The sequence below is a fragment of the Varanus komodoensis genome, unplaced genomic scaffold (genome assembly GCF_004798865.1).
Source record: "Varanus komodoensis strain SLA01 unplaced genomic scaffold, ASM479886v1 scaffold21, whole genome shotgun sequence".
NCBI lineage: Eukaryota > Metazoa > Chordata > Lepidosauria > Squamata > Varanidae > Varanus > Varanus komodoensis.
In genome coordinates, this window is record NW_025335589.1 from 13848033 (window position 1) to 13868688 (window position 20656).

The 20656-nt window shown below is 40.0% G+C and overlaps 1 protein-coding gene across 1 annotated transcript in view; it reads left to right on the plus strand.

Annotated features, from left to right (window-relative positions):
- CPE (carboxypeptidase E) overlaps positions 1 to 20656 on the plus strand; it is a 69654-nt gene that overhangs the window by 34879 nt on the left and 14119 nt on the right. The window contains exons 2-3 of the mRNA XM_044430809.1: positions 14794 to 14990; positions 17966 to 18133. Of these exons, the coding sequence (XP_044286744.1) occupies positions 14794 to 14990; positions 17966 to 18133 (365 nt within the window). The remainder of the gene's footprint in view (positions 1 to 14793; positions 14991 to 17965; positions 18134 to 20656) is intronic.

Sequence of the window (20656 nt, forward strand, 5' to 3'; positions counted from 1 at the left end):
GGACTTTGGCTAGACTCCAGAATCACTACCTAACATGTATGGCAGAAGGCAAGGAATCTGCAAGATGGCTTGACTGCAGGGATGGAGATGAGGAGGGAAGGAGGATGTACTTAGCTTATGAAATTGATGAAGAAGGGCAATATGAGACCAAGAACCTTCAGGATCAGGAGATGCTGCAATGCTGCACTGTTTTAAATTTGGATCTCGTCTGAGAGAAATGTCATTCACAGGCATTACTCAAGAGTATTGAATGCCATGAAGACTGAAGCACAGGTTTCAGACTGGTGCTGAGAAAGGGTGTGGTCAGAAATGTACTTTTTCATTTATGGTGTACTGTACAAAAGTGTGCATTTTCCAAAAAAGTAACATTTCCCAAGGACCTAATTTTGCAAGTAATTAATGAATTATCCCATTCCACTGGGCTCAGTGGTGCTCTTCCCTCATTAAATAACTATGACATAGACTCTTGGGATTGGGTAGAAAGCTCTTGCTGTTTATTTTGTAACAGCAGTGAAGGCTATTGTGACTAGTAAGTGGCACGCAATAGCTACAGCTCTATGAGACATATTTTATATGGTGAAATTGATTCATCCATGCTTAATGAGTGAAGCCAGAAACATTCATTTGCATTCCAGTTCATGAATTATGTAAATAACCTACATTTGTTTGTTTGTAAGAGATCCAAATACCATTTGTTTTCATATTTGTTAATTACTGATTTTAAAATAACTTTGAAATAACTTATTTCAAAGTAATTTTTGTTGTAAGGCCACCTGCATCTCTTTCAATTTCCCTTTGTGTAAAACCATTAATAATTCTTAATAAATAATTACTCTGAATTAATAGTTACTTTTTTCTTTTTAGTTGTTTTGGTTGGTTGTAGTAGACAACCTTCTTACACATAATGATTTGTATGGAAATGGTTGTCTTAAGTTGTTTATGTCATGTATGTTGCTTGATAAAACTATATTAAATTGCATGTGGATAATTTAACATCTATTGAAAAAATCTAGTATTAGCTATCTTCATAAGGCTTTCATAAATATATGCTTCACTTTTCACTTCTGGCGTATTCTTTCTGCAGCAATGGTATTATAGAAATTACTTAAACATGACACTTAACTTATCTGGCCATGGCATAAATAGCTTCTGCTTGCACTTAGGTTTACACATTAGTGCTGTTTGCCTTCTGGTCCCTGATGTTTTCCACCCACGAAGTTTCCGGAGATGAATCACAGAGATTAGCTTTCCCCTTCTGTTCAGTGCTAAATTGTAATTGACAAAAATCTGTTCAGTAACATAAAGTTTTATTGAAGTCTCTGGTGAATTATCTTCTTTTACCTATGACGTGCATGCTCAGTCTTGTTCCATTTTTTAAAAAGTCTCTCTGGAGGAAGGAAAAAAAAAATCCCTAGTCAACTTCCTTCTGAAAAGGAACTGAAGGGCAATTCAAAGGCATTTTAGAAAGGTGCTGGGAATACTGCGATGGACATTAAGGGGGGTGGGCATAGCTCTGCAGCTGAGCACATGTGTTGCATGTTTAAGGCTCTACTGTAATCCCTGATCTCTGCAGTTGAAAGACATTGGATAGGAGGGCTGGGAAAATTGCTGGGAGACCTTGATGTTTTTAGTGATGTTCTACAACTGGAATGTTCAGCCCAGAAATAAAAGTTTCAAGGGGACTGGAATGGCCCACTTAGTAACATTTCCCAAGGACTGAAGTTAAAGCAAGGTTTTCCAGGGGCCTGAGAAGTGACATACCATTGTTACCAGAATTAGATAACCACCAGAGCCCAGAAACTAGGGAGACTGGGGGAACATTGTGGGGTATGGGAGGCTGAAGGTAAACAGATTTGGTTTGACTTGGAAAGGTACTTCTCAAATCTGGGGTGATTGGATGAATAGCTTGGCCTATTTTTACCTGGTTTGCAATTAAGACTTCAGTGTTACCCTGAAACAGGAGAGGATCCAGTTCATATGAATTAGAGGGCAAATGTTGTTACATTCCACTGTACGGAAGTAGCACCTGGCACTGCCCTTTTAGGACAGTATGAATATTTCTCTGTAAAATAGCTGGTTGTGCATAGTATTATGGGGAGAAGAGTTTTAGCTTAGTTCACTTTCTTCCTGCGGTCCTAAGCTTTCCCCATACATTAAGCTTTTATGTAATGGTGGATTCATGTGCTTCTTACCTCCATCTGAAGAAGGGTTGTACCATGTGTTGGTTCTGCACATTGGAGCCTTCACACAGGCACTCCTATGTGTGTTTCCTAAAGTTGAATCCAGTAGGCTTACTCCCACATGAGAATGCCACAGGTGACAGATGTGTTGTGCCTAAAGATCGCCTGGCTCCTCAAGGGCCTCTCTGAAATTTAAAAGTCCTCTGAGGCCCTTTTCTGGGGTCCCATGCCAGGTAGTGTGGTGGGTGTATGTAGAGGAAAGGACCTTTTCCATGATTGCATGCTGGATACGGAAGGAGGCTTGCCAGAGAGACTCATCTTGTTCCTACTTTGATCCATTTTCTGTACCAAGGAAAGGCCTGTTTATATTCCCAGTCCTTTTCATCTGTTCCGGCTCTAGTTTACTTATCTTTACCATCATTTTCATGTAGCTTTTATATGCCTTTCCCCTGTTGCATGAATTTTACATTTGTGTTAGCTCTTGTAAGCTGCCCTTGCCCTGAGGACGTGTTTATCAGGAGACGCATGCATGCTTAAAATAGGAACATAAAATAGGTCCCGCTGTGTGGACTGGGACATATTTTCAGAAAAGTGTGCATCCATAGAATTATGATGAATAATTTCTATTGAACATAGTGGCACTACTGGGTGGACATGCAGTGTAACACATTGCAATTGTTTGCTTGCTGATTTATTTTGATTTGTATCCTACTCTTCTATCAAAAAATGGCATTCATGTCAGAGTAATGTGTTAGTAAAAAACTGCCAAGTGCTTTAAGAAGCAAGGCCACAGGATCAATAAGCTGGGTCAGCAAAGCCCAAAAAAATCATAAGGTCTCAACTTAACTTTTTGTGTTACATATCTGGAATAGCAGTACTTACTTTTGCAAGAATGTAGTTCTAATATACAAGAAAATATGTATTTAAAATATATAGTGTGCCTAAAGTTTTTTTTTAAAATAATACTATTAGGACAAGATTTTTCTGTTTTCTTTTTTTCTATGTATTTGTTCATAACAAGATAGATGGGACATAACCATAAGAAATAGTTACTGGTAAAACATTTTTTAAAAAACATGACATCCTTTTTTGGTGTGGGCATTCTCCTTTCTCTGGTGGGCCTTTATAAATTAGGCAGTGTTATAGTATTTTAAAAACAATGTCCTTGAAGAGATTTAGAAGAATTCTCTGTGCATTTGTTTGCCTCATTGCGACAGTCCACCATAGTTTATTTCTCTTCAGTGCTGAATGCAGGCCAGTTGGAATTGGGAGGCTTTGCAGTCCTGGCTACTTTTCCTGGCTGTGCATGTGTGGCGAGAGAGACTTGTGATTAAGAGTGTGCACACATGTGCAAGAAAGAGAAGAACAGATCTGGTAGTTCCTGCCTCATTCTAGGTTGCACTTTGCTTTCTCTGGAATGTCTTGCAGACCAAAGATTTTTCCACCTTCTACAACCTGCATACAAAAATAGAATTTATTTTGTGGGGAAGTAAGAGTTGTAGAAAAAAGCAGCATAGGTTATCAGTTGAGGAAGTGGGATAGTAGGAAAACTTCACATAATGGACCAGGGGAGTTTTATCTTAGCATCAGTTGAGCAGCTTGAACACACAAGGAACGTTTGAAGGCTGTGGGTCAGAGAGAGGAGGCATTTGAAGGAGGAGGTCAAGTGAGATGAATTTTCTCAGGGTGAATGAAACTTACCAGCCAAATCTTTGGCTTGTTGTTGTTGTTAGTTGCAAAGTCGTGTCTGACCCATTGTGACCCCATGGACAGCATTCCTCCAGGCCTTCCCCTGGAGTCTACAGGGTCCTAATTCTTAAATAAACATGCATACACCATGATTATGTTCCACGTCATACTTATAGTTGCTTTTCCTTTGATTAGTTTTTCTGCAAGCTAGGCAATTTTTCTCTACGCTGAAAAAACATCTTAGTCATCATTCTTTCTCTGGTCAGTTAGGATGTGCTAATTATAGGAATTATGCCAAGTTAGCATGTGTGAAGTCTAATTTTGCTTTTCTTGTCACTTTATTTCATTGATATGCATTTAATGGTATACATTACTATACCATCCAATAGCTGAAGTTCTCTGGGCAGCTTACAAAGATTAAAACCTTAGAATCGGTTGTAAAACAACGTACATGCAAAGCTATAAACACAGTGTTGTACAGTCAACAACAATAATTCAGGGTCTGATTAAAACTTCATCCTATGCTGCCAAATGCTTTAAAATGCTGATGTAATTCCTGCCCAAAGCCAGGTGGGGTGGGATGGAAGTGTTTGGTGATGGGGAAATACACCCAGATGGGCTTCCTTTTTTAATTATTATTTCAGGACTAGTTCCAAGGTTGAACCCCAGAGCAAAAAAGGCTTCTGACCACTTGCTTGCTTGCTAGTTGTGAAGTCGTGTCCGACCCATCATGACCCCATGGACAACACTCCTCCAGGCCTTCCTATCCTCCACTATCCCCCGGAGTCCACTTAAGCTCACACCAAGTGCTTCAGTGACTCCATCTAGCCATCTTATCCTCTGCCATCCCCTTCTTCTTTTGCCGTCAGTTGTTCCCAGCATTAAGGGTTTTGTCCAGTGAGTCCTTCCTTCTCATTAGGTGGCCAAAATATTTGAGTTTCATCTTCAGTATCTGGCCTTCTAAAGAGCAGTCAGGGTTGATCTCCTCTAAGATTGACTGACTTGATCTCCATGCGGAGGTCTCCTTCAAAGGCGTCAATTCTTCGGTGCTCAACCTTCCAACTTTCATAGTCATACATTGCAACTGAGAAAACCATAGCCTTGACTATGCGACCACTAATGAATCCTCATGTAAACTAAGTCCTGGATAACAGGAAAGGCTTTGAAAAGTGGTATCTTTTTGGTTACTATATGGGTTTGTCTTTTTTCAATTCATAACTAACAATCTTTAGCAGCTGCTATTTGGAGAGTGGTTAATTGGAAGGCAGCATTTCATATTGCCAGAAGCTTTCTAGCACCCATCTTTGAAACAACATAGAGGCCTATAAAAGTGTGTGAACGTTAACTGCTGAAACCATTGTGATGCAACTGAAGAGAAGAAGGGAAAGTGAGAAAATGGCAACAGTCTTAAGTTTAGAAGAGGTGCTTTTGGGTCTGGAATTTTTGTTTGTTTTGCTTATGTAAGGATTTACTGTGTTTTTCAGCAGATGGCTTGATTCCTGAAGACAGCATATGGAAAAGATGGAAATCCAAATTCACAAATTGAACAGTTGTTCAAGATCAATTGTTAAAAGTGAAGCAGGGAGGGCAGCAACCTTTTTTGCGAGCAGAGAGAAGAAAAATTCACGTTCCGCTTAGTAAAATACTGAAATACTAGAAAGATTTTGAGGGAAAAATAAAGTAACTCCCTCTTATTCCAGCCCTTTAGTAGCTCTCTTAAAGTTAAGCATTCCCTCACCCCCGCACAGTACACCATAATGTTTTCTGTTCCAGAGCCACACCTTGCTGCATGAAGCCACATTATCACAGCAGATTAACACTTGTAATGTTACTTCACCTCTTTATGCTTTCCTGCCCAAAATAAATTCGCAGAGGAAGAGTAGGAAATGGGATTTAATAGTCACAGACCTAAATCCAAGCGGTGGGGGGAAGAGGGGCAGTCACCCTTCCCCAGCAGGCAATTTACGCACACAGCAGCTGTGTAAAAGGCTCCCCTCTTCACCTGCTCCTGGATCCCAGACTGGATAGTCACTGTGACAAACACTGAGACAGACACTCTGTTATTCATGTGTTTGTTTTTCCTTAATCAATCAAACACGTTTGATTGTAAAAGTTTCCATTTTACATTAGGAGAGCCTCCTGCAAACATTGGCTATAATGTATAACCAAAGTTAATTGGTGTTATTAATGTTCATGTCCCATTTACTCGAACTTGGTTATTTTCCTAGATTCTTCATTTACCAGGCTCACTCTGTCTCACCCAATACCTCAAAATTATAACAATATTACATTATTAAAAATCCCATCATACCGAGCAAGGCAAGACAGTTCAAATTTACCTTGGATAGCCTTCATGTTCAAGATAATCTGACTAGTTGTGTGCCACAAGTGGTGTTTATACTTACAAAAGCTGAATACACAACCAAATGCTACAGTGTTTTATTTAAAAAATAAAAAACTAAAAAGCTCTCTCAGTACATGTTAGGCATCATTTTAACTGGTGTGTGTTGGATATATATTATACCCTCTTGTGTTCAGGGAATGCTCCTTGTATATTTGCATTCTATAATTGACTGGGTCATTTGAAGAATTCATCAAGTAGAGTGCATGTCTAGTTATACGAAAAACAATTGTCAAGAGAAAGGGAATGTAAAGGAAAGTCAAGCAAAACAGCAAACATTTTAGTCCACTTTATTGAGTTTAAACCTGTTCATCTTGATCCAGGCTAGGGTTGTTTCTGAGTACCTGTTAAGGAAATTCACTTCATCCTAGTTCTAAGGAAATGTAATTGGAGGACATCTGTCTTACAGGAGACACCACAAATTGCCAGACAGTCTTTCCCAACTTTTTCCAGTGGATGTTAATCAACATGGTAGAATGCATGAAAATATTAGGGCCTAGTTAGGTCCTAATTTGTCAGTTCCCCCTCTTGGATGCACACCCTTGGATGTGAGGGGCTTTCAGAGAGGTCAAACTTTCTTACTGGGCTAGTCTCCTAGAAAGGTCACACAAACTGGAGACACGAAACTAAGATGCATCCACCCTCTTCAGGGATACTGGTCACATCAGCAGAAGAGAATGGGTATCTCTGATGGTGATGGGGGCAGATAAATGTCTGAAGAGCAACTGTTGGGCAACAGTGGTAGTTGAAGGTGACACTGGTAGAGGATCTCTCCAGACAGTGGCAGTGAAGCTCAAACTAACACTTGCTGGTACTGTACAGATGAAGGCAATGGTAAACCACTTCTGAATTTTCTTACCTTGAAAATCCTATGTGGAAGCAACCTAAAATGAAAGAAGAGATAGTGCTAGAATATGGAACTCCCAGGTTAGAAGATGTTCAACCAGATATTGAAGAAAAGCAAAGGACAAGTGCAAATAATGCTGTTGCTAATGACACAAGCAGATCAGAGCCAAAAGAAAGTCTAGTGGCTGGCATGCACAGAGGTGAAGGGAAAGTCCGATACTGCAAAGTACATGCAATTGGAACATGGAAGATGAGAGATATTGATCAAGGCAAACTGGAAACTGCAAAGCAAGAAATAGAATGGTTAAACATTGGATTACTGGGTGTGAGTGAACCAGAATGCACTGGAATGGGACTTTTTCAGTCAGACAAACAGTGTTTACTCTGGAAGTGAAAAACTCAGAAGAAATGGGGTGGCCCCAGTACTGAGGCAAGTTGTAGCACAGGCAGTAAGGAGCTCTAATGCAAAGTCTGACTGAATCAGAATTCAAACAGAACTCTCCAAAATCCTATCAATATAACCATCATTCAAGTCTGTGTTTCAACAAATTTGATAAGCATTCCCTGTACCACCTCACTAAAATCATTAATAAAAATGTCAAGGAGCCCTGGGCTTGGACTGAGCCCAAGTCCAGCTCATCCAGAGGGTACCAGGCATGAGAAGGATGCTTGACCCTATGACTTCTCCCCTTCTAAAGAGCTCTGTTTGCTGGTAAGGTTGAATTATGAATGTGACTTAGCAGCTTGCAGCAGAGAAAGAGATGAGAAGCAGGGCTCCCTTTGGCTCCTTTTCTCCTTGAACTGTTTCCATTCCAGCTGGTCTTATAGGAACTTTGTTACAATGCCTTCTTTACTTATTGGCAGAAAACAGCAGTGACTCCTGATAAAAGAGAAAGTAGAACATGCAGAAGCAGCTGAGCCCTATGAAAACAAAAGTAATGACCCAGAAGAATTACAGGAATTTACTGACAACAGTCAAGAAATTGTAATTGTAAAATATTTTTCATACCTTCATTGCTCAGTCATCAATACAGAGATTGGTGCCAAGAATTTATAAGAAGACTTGGACTTCCTGTAGGGTAGCAATGAAAAAACGAGAAAAGATCATCAAGTGGAAGGACAGTTCACTGGAGACAAAGGCCAAGATCATCCTCTCTATTGCATTCCCAATTATTATGTATGGGATTGAAAGCTGGACAGGGAAGAAAGCTGACTGGGATAAAATGGACGCATTCTAAATATGATGCTTGAAGAGAGCTTTGCAAATACCCTGAACTGACAAGAAGATAAATAAGTGGGTCCTAGATCAAGCCAGAACTTTCCTTGGAAGCTAAAATTGCAAACTTAGGCCATCATACCTAGCGTACATCATAAGAAGTCAAGAGTTCCTGGAGAAGACAATCATGCTGGGGAAAAGTTGGGGAAGAGATAGTTTGACTGATGGACTGATTGGAAGGCATTCATTTATAGGGGTGCTTTAGTGAGTGAGCCAGGCACTTACTCCTTGCTGACTTCACCAGCATTCAACACTGGATTCTGAAGAAGAGGAAGGAGGAGGCAGCAGTGAGGGGGGAGGTTCAAAGGGGGCTTCAGAAGCCTTTGAAGCTCCATCAAGGCTGCTTCCTGCAATTTCCCAGGCAGCCTCTGAGAGCAGGCCTGTTTGGAAGAGGCAGGAGGAGTTTTAGGAGGGAGAACAGGGGACTGTTCTTCTCCTTGATCCTGTGATGAGGTGTCAGAACAGGGGAGCTACCTTACTTACGTAAGATGGCTTGCATAGATGTTGCTGGCTGGCTCTTCACCAGCAGGAGCCACCCTGAAGGTGGAATTGCAGCCTTACTAAGGCTGAAGGACTGAGAAGTTTCCAGTTGTTCATCTTTCTTTACATGAGCAGCTGCTTATCTTTACAGCTTAACAGAAGGCTATTAGGGTTGTCTTGTTAGCTGTGCAGTATCAATAAAGGTCTGCATTGTAAAGGCATTGTTTTGGGAGCCTGAAGGCAAGGAGGGAAGGGCATATGATGGCACATAATAACAACTGCTCAGTTGGTTTGGCACAAAGAAATCCTGGATCAATGACAATTTGGGCTTGGCAATCTTTCATGCCCCCATCAGCCTCTTTGTGCAGAGAAATATATATATATATATAAAATGGAGAATCTTTGCCATGAATAAGCATAAAAATGAAACATTTTCAAATAAAAAGAATCAATAGTTCTTTTCTTAGCTTCTTTCCCTCCCCTGCACCCTGGTAGCACAAGGGCTCAGAAATCGCTACAGTACATAAACCCTGCACAACATAGGTTTGACTTACAGGAACTGTTCTAGGGAGTTTGCAAGGCCCACTTTTTGCAACCCCTTCTAACACCTAATCAGTGATCAGAGTGATTGTAGTTTTGGTCTCAGAGCAAATCATACAGCATCTGCATTCAATTCTTCAGGATTGGGCTGGGTCAGTGTCTGGATGGGAGATGTCTGGACAGTCCTCTGGATCTCAGTAGAAGTTTAATTGTAGAAGAAATATTGGATATAAGTGTAATTTAAAATGATATTTAAGTGGGGCTGGCCCAAAAAGTTTTGTTTCCTGATAAATAATATGGCACCCTCTGCCGTTCATGTTCAAAAGATGACTAGGCTGTTTCTTCAACACTGGCAATGGAACAGCATAGGTTCAGGGGCACAGGCAATTCACTTGGCCCACTGCTCTTCCCTTCAACATGTTTCTGCTGTTTCCCAGCATCTCTGTCTGAGACAACCACTTCAGCTAAGTGCAGAGATGGCCCTGACTAGAAGGTACCATGTTTCCTTGGCAACAGGGACATGTGGTGAATTTGGTGGCTATATTCCTGCTCATTTGGAGCCATCCATCCATCCAGCCATTCTTTGCAGCTCACCGTGCCTGAAAGCCAAGGTAGGCCATAGTTTAAAAAGAGCTAGAAGCTATGCCTTTTCATTTGTGCTTTAGAGATGGTGCTGAAAACCCAGTACAGATCTCCTCCCACCCAACCTGCATGCTTACAATTTTATTGTAAATTAATGATCCCATAATACATTTGGGGTGGGAACGATAGGAATTGTATTTCAACTTTGGGTTAGGGAAGGCTGCTCTGTGTATTAAGCAAGGAAGATTTTGCATAGTAATAGGCTTTTGTTAATTCAGTGGAGCTATTACTCTAAAGATTTGAATGCATTTTGTACTGGAAGCAGCTGCACCATCAGCTGTTGTGCACTGCCTAGTTAGTTTTGTAATTTCCCATTTATCCAGATCATGAATAAGGAATGAAATGGAACTGTCGAACCCAATCCTATTGAATTGATGGATAGTTGGTGGAAATGAAAGTCTGTTTCCCATCTGTAGAAGAGATAATAAAAAGCCAAATAACAAATTCTGGCAAGATATCAGAAAAAAATTCCTAACAGTTAGAGCAAGATGACAGTCAAACAAGTTGCCTAGAGAGGTTGTAGGCGTCTCCATACTTGAGGCATTCAAGATGAAACTTGAATGCCTCAAGCCATAGGAGTGGGATGGTGTAGGTGACCTGCAACAGCAGGCAGTTGGACCCAATGGCCTTCTTGGCCCTTTCAACTCTACTATTCTATGATTCTGTGATACACGTAGATACTTTTCATCAGTATGGGTAGTTCCCTCATTAACAAAGCTTACATTCCAGCTTGTGCTGCCAACAAAAGTTAAGCAGGACCAAGGAAGCCCACCTTTGTATCAGGTAGAGTGACCTATTTCTGTGGGACTCAAGAAGACATCCTGAACAACCATGAAGTCCACTTCTCCAGTATGTCAGGAGGCAGCAGCCAAGTGGCTTCATTTTGGAGGATTCCAACTCCATTCATAAGAAAGTGCATAGAAACCTCCTGTGATTAGGAATCCTGGTAAAACAGAATCAACTGAATGTAAGGCAGAATCCCTGCATAGGTCTGTAGTAGATGGAGAGAAATAACTTGTTCAGAGGGATATCTATGCTGCTTTTTATATCCCCTTTAAAAGGAAATGTCAGTGCTTCAGAAGGATAATTGAATCACATATTTTAAAAGAATCTTAAACAGATAATCTTTGAGGGCTATATGCCCCGGGGAGTAGTCTTTTGGGAGTCATATGCCAGGAGTGAATGTGGCCAGAATCAACAGTGGTTAGGACTGCCATCCTTTTCTTCTTCTTTTGGACAGAACTCTCTTTTTCCCTCCTCCCCTCCATGATATGATAAGAAGACATTGCTTTTGCCAGTAGCCTAAACTGCTTGTTTGCTGAATAAGCCACATACTGCATGCAGTTGGACTAACAGCTGCAGGTTGCTCATCCCTGAATTAAAATAATATCCAAAGGAAGTGTTTTAAACGACCATAACCATATTGAGAATGAGGAGCTGTCTCATAACACTACAGAAGATACTAAGTAGGTGCCTCTGACAACTGTGCCTCCATTCTGCATTGTGTATTCATTGCAAATGCTTTGTGCATCTAGGAAAAACATCCATTATCCCTACAATAGAAATACAAGTTTGAGGAAAGTCTTGTGAATTGTCTTCAGCAACTGAATAAGAAATAAGTAAGATTCTCTTATTGGAAACTTGGATAGAGATTTGCCCCACTTATCTGTGATTTGCTGGGAAGTCATGAAGGGATAACAGTAGCTGCATATGGACTATTCTTTGAGAGCAGGAATGGAGTGCTACTCCAACAGATCAACTGGGGTTTGGTTCCTGTAGCTTCCTATAGTAGCATGCAATTCTATCAGAGCTTGTTCAGCATCATTAACAGGATTGCTTCGGTGCTAGTCAGCATGCAAGAGCACATGACCCAAGAGCTAAATAGCACATTGTGGAGAACCTAGTGGTGGGCAGTCTGGGAAAGGGAACCAGCGTATCCTGAAGATCAGGTGATAATACAGAGACCTTGACTTTGAGGCTCAGCATTTTGGTGATGAAAAACAATGTCTTGATTCATCACATAAGAAGAAAACAGGGAATCTTTTTCTTAGTTTGTTTGCTTTTTTTAGGGTGTGAGATATTCAGTGGATGACAGTCATATCAGTGTTAGGAATCTGGTAGATCTTCTGATTGTCACCTTTTAAGATCTTCTAGCTTATTGTGTGGATCAGATTAGTACTGCTGAAAAATAAAGGCATCTATGTATGTCCCCCCCCCCCCATAAAAGTAGTTCTCAGACTGCTGTCAATATTTATGGAAGTTATTTCTGATAACTCTGTTTACTAACATATGCAGTTATCCAGTTAAACCTTATTTAGCTCAAATAAACACAGTGGAACCACATCAAAATTAAATGGAGGCTATTCTTGCTTTGTGAACTGAGCTGCATATATAAACTGTACGTTTTCACCTACTCATTCACTATTAAAACAGCTCAAATCACTGATGTCCTATGTGCCAGAAAGCAATTTTAAGCATAAGTTTCCAGTTGATTGAAAATGGGATCAGTTTCAGTTTTACCCTTAGTGTCTTTTTCACATGGGCAAAACCAACCCATTTCACTGTCCAAGATCCTTTCTCTAAGTGATCCCTGTAGAATTCTCTGATTGAAGCAAAAAAAAACAAAAAAACAGAAGTTAGACTTCAAATATGTTCAGATTAATGCATTTCCTATTGCTTATGGTATTCATATTTAGAAAATGGTGTAGCTGCAAGAACAGTGTTTGGGTTGTAATATTTAAACTTGACAGGCAAATGGAAATTGTTAGAAACACCAAAGTCTATTAACACAGGAATAACACAAGGGTTCCTCTTAATGAACATGAGAGCATGGAAATATTAGAAAAGAGAATTTGTTCCATGTTTTATGTAAACCACTGCTCATAAAACATCTCACAGTTCTAAACCTTTCTTTGTAGACTATAGTGTTCGTTCTTTTGGCATGAAAGTGTTACAAACCTATTCAAGGTTGGTTGATTCCTGATATTTAGGATGCTTCCAGAGGACACTTTTTATGGTGCCATCACAATGCCTCATTCATGGGTTGTTATGGGGACATAATTTCCTTCCAGTTACACCCCCCCCCATTTTTCCATTGCTTCTCTCTTTGTTCTCACTACATGAAACCTGTTAAGATAAAGAGACAGAAGTGCTGCACAATGCATCTTAATTCATGGCACTATGAGCCTACCATCTGGAAGCATCTCAAATCAAGGAGAATCTAACCTTTCATCAAACCCAATATTTTATGCACTTATCATGTGTCCATGAGTGATTTTAAAGAAGTAAAAGTTCTGAAATCATAAATGAAATACTCATCATTCTTCCTTCACAAAAGTGCTGTTCAACCTGAAGATGTCCAACTTTCAAGAGCAGATACTGTTTTGATGGATAGATAGAAGACATGCACATATATGAGCATGTCTGTCAGCATCTCTCTCTTGATCTCTCTCACAGACAGATGACAGACAGACCCACACATACACGCATGCACACACACAACTGCCCTAGACCCACAGCTGATATTTCAGATATTCTGTCTGATTGTTCACCTGAAATCAGTGGGCCTTGCTCCCAAGCAATGCATCTACTCTGATAAGAAGTTTTCAGTAAAATCACAGTAACCACTTGGGACTTTCTGCATTAGAAGCATGTGCTGTACCACCAAAGCACAACCCTTTCCCTCCCTTCTTAAGCTCCCAAGTGCCTTGTCCTGTACTCCGAATAAGTTGTCATTTTTGCATCTCTTTATTTCCCTAAAATAACTTTCTGTGTGACTGGGACCAGGCTGACAAATGGGCTCTTTCTCCCTCTGTGAAGGTTATCGGGGAAAAGACCTTATCATCATTTGCACATAGTCCAGCTTCCAAACAGTTCAGGAGTAACTCCACTCTTAGGAAGATAATTGTTCTTTAAGTCCAAGTTAGCAAAGCATTATAGCTTGATGTCTTTAGATATATTTTCCATAGCTTAACTTAGAAATGGAGTGTTAGCTGTTACCACAGACACATTTCAAATCACTGGCAGATTTATAGTGCTTTCCTGCATGAATTTATCAGATTTGTGGTCTTACATCATTTAAGTTATACTTTTTGAGCAGTTTTTGCTTGAATATGTTTTTGCCTTTAGCTATATATCAAGTAAATCATAACTGACTGTGCTGGCACAAAGGAGACTACATTTCTGGATAGAGCGAATGGGATAAGCATATGAAATTAGCAGAATAAAACATAAGTTAATGTGTTTTGGGGTTGGAGGAAATACTATAAGGGACACTGTTTGACTTCGAAATGGTATGGCATTGCATCCTGCAAATAAGCTATGCAGCATGGGATGTTCATAGAGCAATCTATGGTGCACTTGACAGATTATTTGGTTGACCATGGACTGTTCTCTCCTTCACCGTTGATCTTTCTACAGGTATTCCAGGGGACTTCATGGCAGGATCTGTATTATCTTTTCTCCCCTCTGCAACTGGAGCAACTACTTCTGTTGCAGTCACCATAGTCTTTTCTCCTTTTATTGATTCCCCCCACCCCCAGAGATCACTTTTTGTGATCTCTGAAGTGACAGCCGCTGAAAGTCCTTTCAAGGTATCCAAGCAACATAGTTCAGCTGTCACTGGATCAAAATCTTTTTATTATTATTTGTATGTATTTACTAAATACTCTAGATTTCAAGTAATGAACTGCTGGTTCTTGGTATCTTCCATATTTTCAGGTGTTTTCTTTGTGTTTTAGGGGAGCCAGAATTCAAATTTGTTGGGAACATGCATGGAAATGAAGCTGTTGGAAGGGAGCTTCTCATCTTCTTGGCTCAGTACTTGTGCAATGAATATCAGAAGGGAAATGAAACAATAATCAATTTGATCCACAGCACACGGATCCACATCATGCCATCCCTGAATCCAGATGGTTTTGAGAAGGCAGCATCACAGGTATAGAAAGCATGTCTATATAAGCAAATATTTGCATCAAAACAATCTGCTCAGGAAACCACACATTTTCAGCAGTGTGTGTATAAACTATATTTCTCCAGGGGAGGAGGGCTCAAAACAGTGGGACTGAACTGAATAATTTGCAGAAAGTGGTAACTAAAATAATCATTGCCTCAGGGTGTAGTTGCTCTTTTAAGGATGGGGTGAGGGAAATGATTGGTGGCCTGTATGAGTAAATACTTGAAGGAACTGCATTAAAACCTGCCACAGCTAAAAAGAGTTTTGGAAAGATTAAGGTATCATATGTAATTAAGTGATATTAAAGGTGCGTCTGCTATGGAAAATAGCAGTCATGATTCTACTATTGACCCCGGAAAGGTCTCCTGCAGATTAAGGCTTATCATGGCATCACAGTGCATAGCATCTTTCCTCGCCCTTCTCTACCACTTTTCCATCATCATCATCAGCAGCAGGGCATTATGTAGAGTGGATATGGGGAAGTACAATACATCTCAATGTTACGGTATAGAGTATTTACTAGTCAGTGCTATGGTTAGTGAGGAGCCATTTCTGAAGGTAATGCATTTCGTGTACTTACACTAATTATCAGTCTGTTAGTGGACAAAACAGGACAAAGAAATGACTGTGGAACATTACTGATTTACCAGATGTATCGATGTGGGATCATGTCCTGTTGAAGTGATGGCCAATATGAGATGTCTAAACCACCCACTTGTGTTGTTCACATCTATTGCAATTGCAAGAAAAAGAAAAGGAAAAAGGGGAAACTGCATGAATGCATTTTGTACAAAGTAGGTCTTCACATGCATGGAACAATTCTAACCACGCAAGTGAAGCGTTTTGTTTTCAGATCATTTCTGTGAAGAGTTAGAATTGGTTACACTGGTGTGAATGCTATGTCACAATACAGTTTGTTTTTATTTATGTGTGTGTGTGTGTGTGCGCGCGCGCACGCGTGCGTGCATTTCCAATTTGGTCCACATCTTTGTTGAATTTGTAAACCAAAATGGACAAAGAGGGCTTTTCTCCCATGAATGCCTTAACAGAGTAGCACTAGGTAAATGATTTCAAGAGAAACCATGCTGGGTGAAACCAGATGCCCATTTAGTTTGGCTTTCTGGATTGGGGGCCAGTCACCTGCCTGTAGGAAGCCTAAAACAGGCCATGAGTACAATATCACCCTACTAATGTTTCCCAGGAAATCATACACAGTAGGCTCTCAGATTATTCTCTGGTGAAAGATCACTTATGTCTAGATGGGCTACTGCACCGAAACATAACGTGCACCAAGAACAAGGAACCTAACCATCCAGATGCTGTTGAACTTTAACTTCCATCCCTGATCATTGGCCATATTGACAATGATCTATTGAAATTGCAGTTCAACAACATATGGAGGCCACAGGTTTCCCAGCTCTGATGTATATAATGAGCCTTTGTCACTGTCTTCCTGCTTGATATTTATTCATTTCCTCTAATAGACTGTTAGCATTCTACGTGTAATGATATGTGTAAAATATATTAGTTTTCCACCTATCCTCTTTCTGCTCCAGATACATTATATATGTATTTACTCAGTCAACCTAAAATCACTTGCTTAAAGTGAGCCCCAGTTTGGCCTTTGTTTTACTACTAAGCTGAAAGGCCAATTAATTATTGATAAGGGATGTTCAATGTCAGAGCACCCTCTAGTGGTTTTCTTATAAATGTTTTTCTTATAAATGACTTCCGCCTAAACTTGGATTAGCCCAAAGGAAATTACCTTTTTATTTATCTTGCATTTCTTAGTTTGGGAATCAACATTGCCGTCAGACTGTAAGTCCCAAGTAGTTGATGTGTTGGTCTGCCTGTCTGCCTGACATTTTACACCAAAACATTATTTCTAAATTTCAGGGGTTCTACTACCACAAGAAGAGGCAAATACCAGAATATCTGGTTTTTTAATCTACACAACTTTCTTTATTATTGATCTTACTTTTGATATAGCCAGTAGGTTTCTTGGTGTATGTTGCTTGGGGCAATTCTTCCTATTAGGGACCGGTTTACACACATGTCTTCATCACTCTTTGACTTGTACATATAAATTAGCCATTGCAGATTAATCATCATGCATAGAACTTGCTTGTAACCAAAGTCAACTTAAAAAAAATACTATCAATGGTTAAGCATCAGCTTGGATCCAAACTCAGTCCCACTGAGATCCATTAAAATCAATGGGACATATTCATTATGACGCACTGAAATTTCATTAATTATATCCAGCCCTGGCTATCCACTGGCAGAATGGTCTTCCTCTGCCCCCTAAGCCCTCACAATTTGCTTTGAAGGTAGAGGCAAACTTTGGAGCAGATTTGGGGGTGGGGTCAGTAGAAAAAAAAGAAAGGGAAGCTCCATTTCATGAGTAGAAGCTTGCTCACACAATATTGATGTCATAAATATCAGTGGATATCTTCCAAGCAACACACAAACCCTTTTCAACTGTTTCAAAATTATTTGCAACAACACATAAGGAGGTAGAGACCAAAAATGAGCATGCTAGCTCTGTTCTCTTCTGTCTCCATTCTCATTGTCCTCCCACTAATTAGACTGCACATCTGAAACAAGCAGCCTTTTCTTTCCATGGAGTGATGCTACATGATGCAGAATATTCAGTTTTAGAATTCCTGAAGAGGCCTTAAATCGAGATCCAGAACCTCAAGCCTAAATCATCAAATGGTGGAACAGCCCTAAAAGTTGGAATACCTCTGAAAAGCAGGTGCTCATGATTAAAAATAATTGGTTAAAGTTTCCACCCTGCCACAGGTTTGAACTCACCTGATCTCCCCCCCTCCCCCAGCTGCTTTCAGACAATACAAGTGCTGGGCCATTTCTCTGAACCATTGTGGGAATTCTATTGTGCTATTCAGTGGTAATGTCAGAACTGTTCTCTAAGAAAATTTCCTGTTTGCATTTAGCCAGGTGAACTCAAAGACTGGTTTGTTGGCCGAAGTAATGCACAAGGGATAGACCTAAACCGAAACTTCCCTGATCTGGATAGAATAGTCTATGTCAATGAGAAAGAAGGTGGTCCAAACAATCACTTACTGAAAAACCTGAAGAAAGCTGTGGATCAGAACTCAAAGGTAGTAAAAAAAGTTTGTATTTTCTAATGCTGTGCCAAAGGTCTGCTCAGTGTTTCATTGTTTGCTACTTCGCTGAAACTTGGGTACATTTGGGGACTGAGGGTGGAACGTGAAAGAATTTCTGTAAAATTTGGTGGTGATAGGTGGTACTCAGCATGTTATAAATTTTACTGCATGAGTCGCCCAGAGGACTTCATTCACTAAGCTCAAAAAAGAAAGACACACCAGAAAGACATTCAGTGATACAGTTCTGAATCTAAAGCTGTACAAAAATGCTGATATTAGTGGAAAATGTGTTCAAGAAAGGCATCTGGATATTTGTGCAGTGCAAACAAACAAACTTTATTTTTGCAAGCTAATGTGGAAATGGAACAGAATGAACCAGTGCTTGAAAAAGCATGAACACTATAGAAAGCCAAACAGATTAATTTGTCCATCTTTAAACTGACTGATGTGAATATGTTTTTGAAGAGCGTGATTAGTATTTCTCTGCTAGAGTGCTATCAAAGGGGTATACTTAGCCTTCAGTGCATGACAGTGATTGATTTTATTATCTGCAGGCTATTTTTCCATTAGTTGACTTACAATGCAAAATAAAAATCTAATACAATAATAAATCTTCAAATAAAAACTGAGGCCACACAGAAAAGCAGAATAATATGAGAGTGAGACTCAAAGAGCAGAAGCAGTGATATAAAATCACTCAAGGCCAAAAGACCGACAAAATGAAGGTCTAGGTCAACATGAAATGAAAGCAGGGGGGTGGGCAGGAACCACTTTCAAGGTGAGGGAGTTCTATAGTTTGAGTGTTACTTCAGAGGAGACCTTTTCCAAATCACCACCAGCTGGTAGAACAGAGCTAGGCTTTGCTGGATAGCCTCAGCCAACGGGACAGGCTCATGAGTTTAAAATGTATGGTGGAAAGATCTATGGCTTCTTTTGAGTCATGTTATAGGCAGTATCCAACAAATGCTCATAAAACTTGCAGAACCACATACCAATCACTTTGCCAGTGATTGTGCTTTCTGGCGAGAAATGTTACAGTTTCTGTGGTACAAGCCACTGCATTCTAAATGTTAGGAAAACACGATTTCCCAGCAGCAAACGCTTTTTCTTGGAGAAAAACTTCTGGTTCTTATTCAACAAATGAGTAACAACTTTGCAAGGGAAATAAGTAGAAAGGTCCTAAGAGCCAGAAAGGTAGAAAAGTGAGTGGCTTGCATTTCAGCTTTTCATCGTTTCTGCTGTGAAATGCAAAATGGGGTCTGTGGTAAAATCGGTGAGTTCAAACAATTACTGTAGCTGAGTTGATGAACGATGCCATCACTGAGGTGCATGAATCTCTGTAGTTTATCAGGATGAACGGACCCAAATCAGTATATTGCTAATTAAAATTGTGACTGAAATCACCAAGAAAAAAAGGTCAGTGTAAATCATTGATTTAAATCAAATTTCTCATTTCATCATTCATATAATTCCAGAACAAAATAGTTTTGCTAGCTAGTTGCTTGAAGAATGAAAGCATATCCATTTGCAAATGAATGAAGTGTTTATATGACCTAGAGGCATATAGCCAAACTGTTTAGTCATGTAACCCATATATATACCTCATGCACTGAAGAGTTGTATCTGTTTGAAAGCAAAGAAGCTATTTGGCTCTCTCACTATGTATGCAAAGACACAAAACAAATTGTGTCGATTAAGGCTAGGAGCCAGGCAATCATGGAACCTGTTCTGTGAACTCCAGGGGGCGCTAACTTCGGTTTCTTCCCATATGCCATAGCTTGCTGTTTATACACAAAACCAGGCTTTGTGTGATGGACTTGGTGTAAACGCTTTGTTTTTATTCAGTTCAGATTTCATTTAAAACCAAGTTACATTTCAGAAGGAACACTTGGGGGCAATCTTATGCATGGATTGTAGGATTGTACCCTGAATATAACTTAATGTTAAAATATTATTTAAAAATAAGTGGTTTGATTCTTTTAAAAACATTTAAATTAACTTTGTTAAAGTTGTGGTGGAAAAGGCAGGTGCACAGTCCCTCTTGCTCCTACTTCCCTATTTTTCAGAAGGATAGTCTGCTAGTGAGACCAAATTACTTTGTGAATCCTTCCTGAACAGTATGATCCAAGCAGATATGGTGGTGTTCCTGTGGCTCAATTCTGGAAACACAGGCTTTCACTGAACACCTAAAAAAAAGTGTCAGAGAAAGATGCAATTTGGAAAAGAGAAACAATAGGCAAAGGATGTGTGCTTAATCCTTCCTCTTCCCAATGTTTCTCCCCTTCATTCCCCTACCTCGTGTTTCCCCATCTGCAGTCTCAGATGTGTGTTTGCCCTGATTGTGCCTGGATGGAAAAGGAAGTGTGGGATGGGAGGGAGGGAAAGTGTAAATTTAAAAACGCTTCTCCCACTCATCTTTTCTCCACTGCGTCCTGTGATGACCTATGTCTCTTCAGCATCTCAGTGAAGAACCTTCTGGACTGTACTCAGCCCAGGCTGACTGTAGCTGTTTTCTGG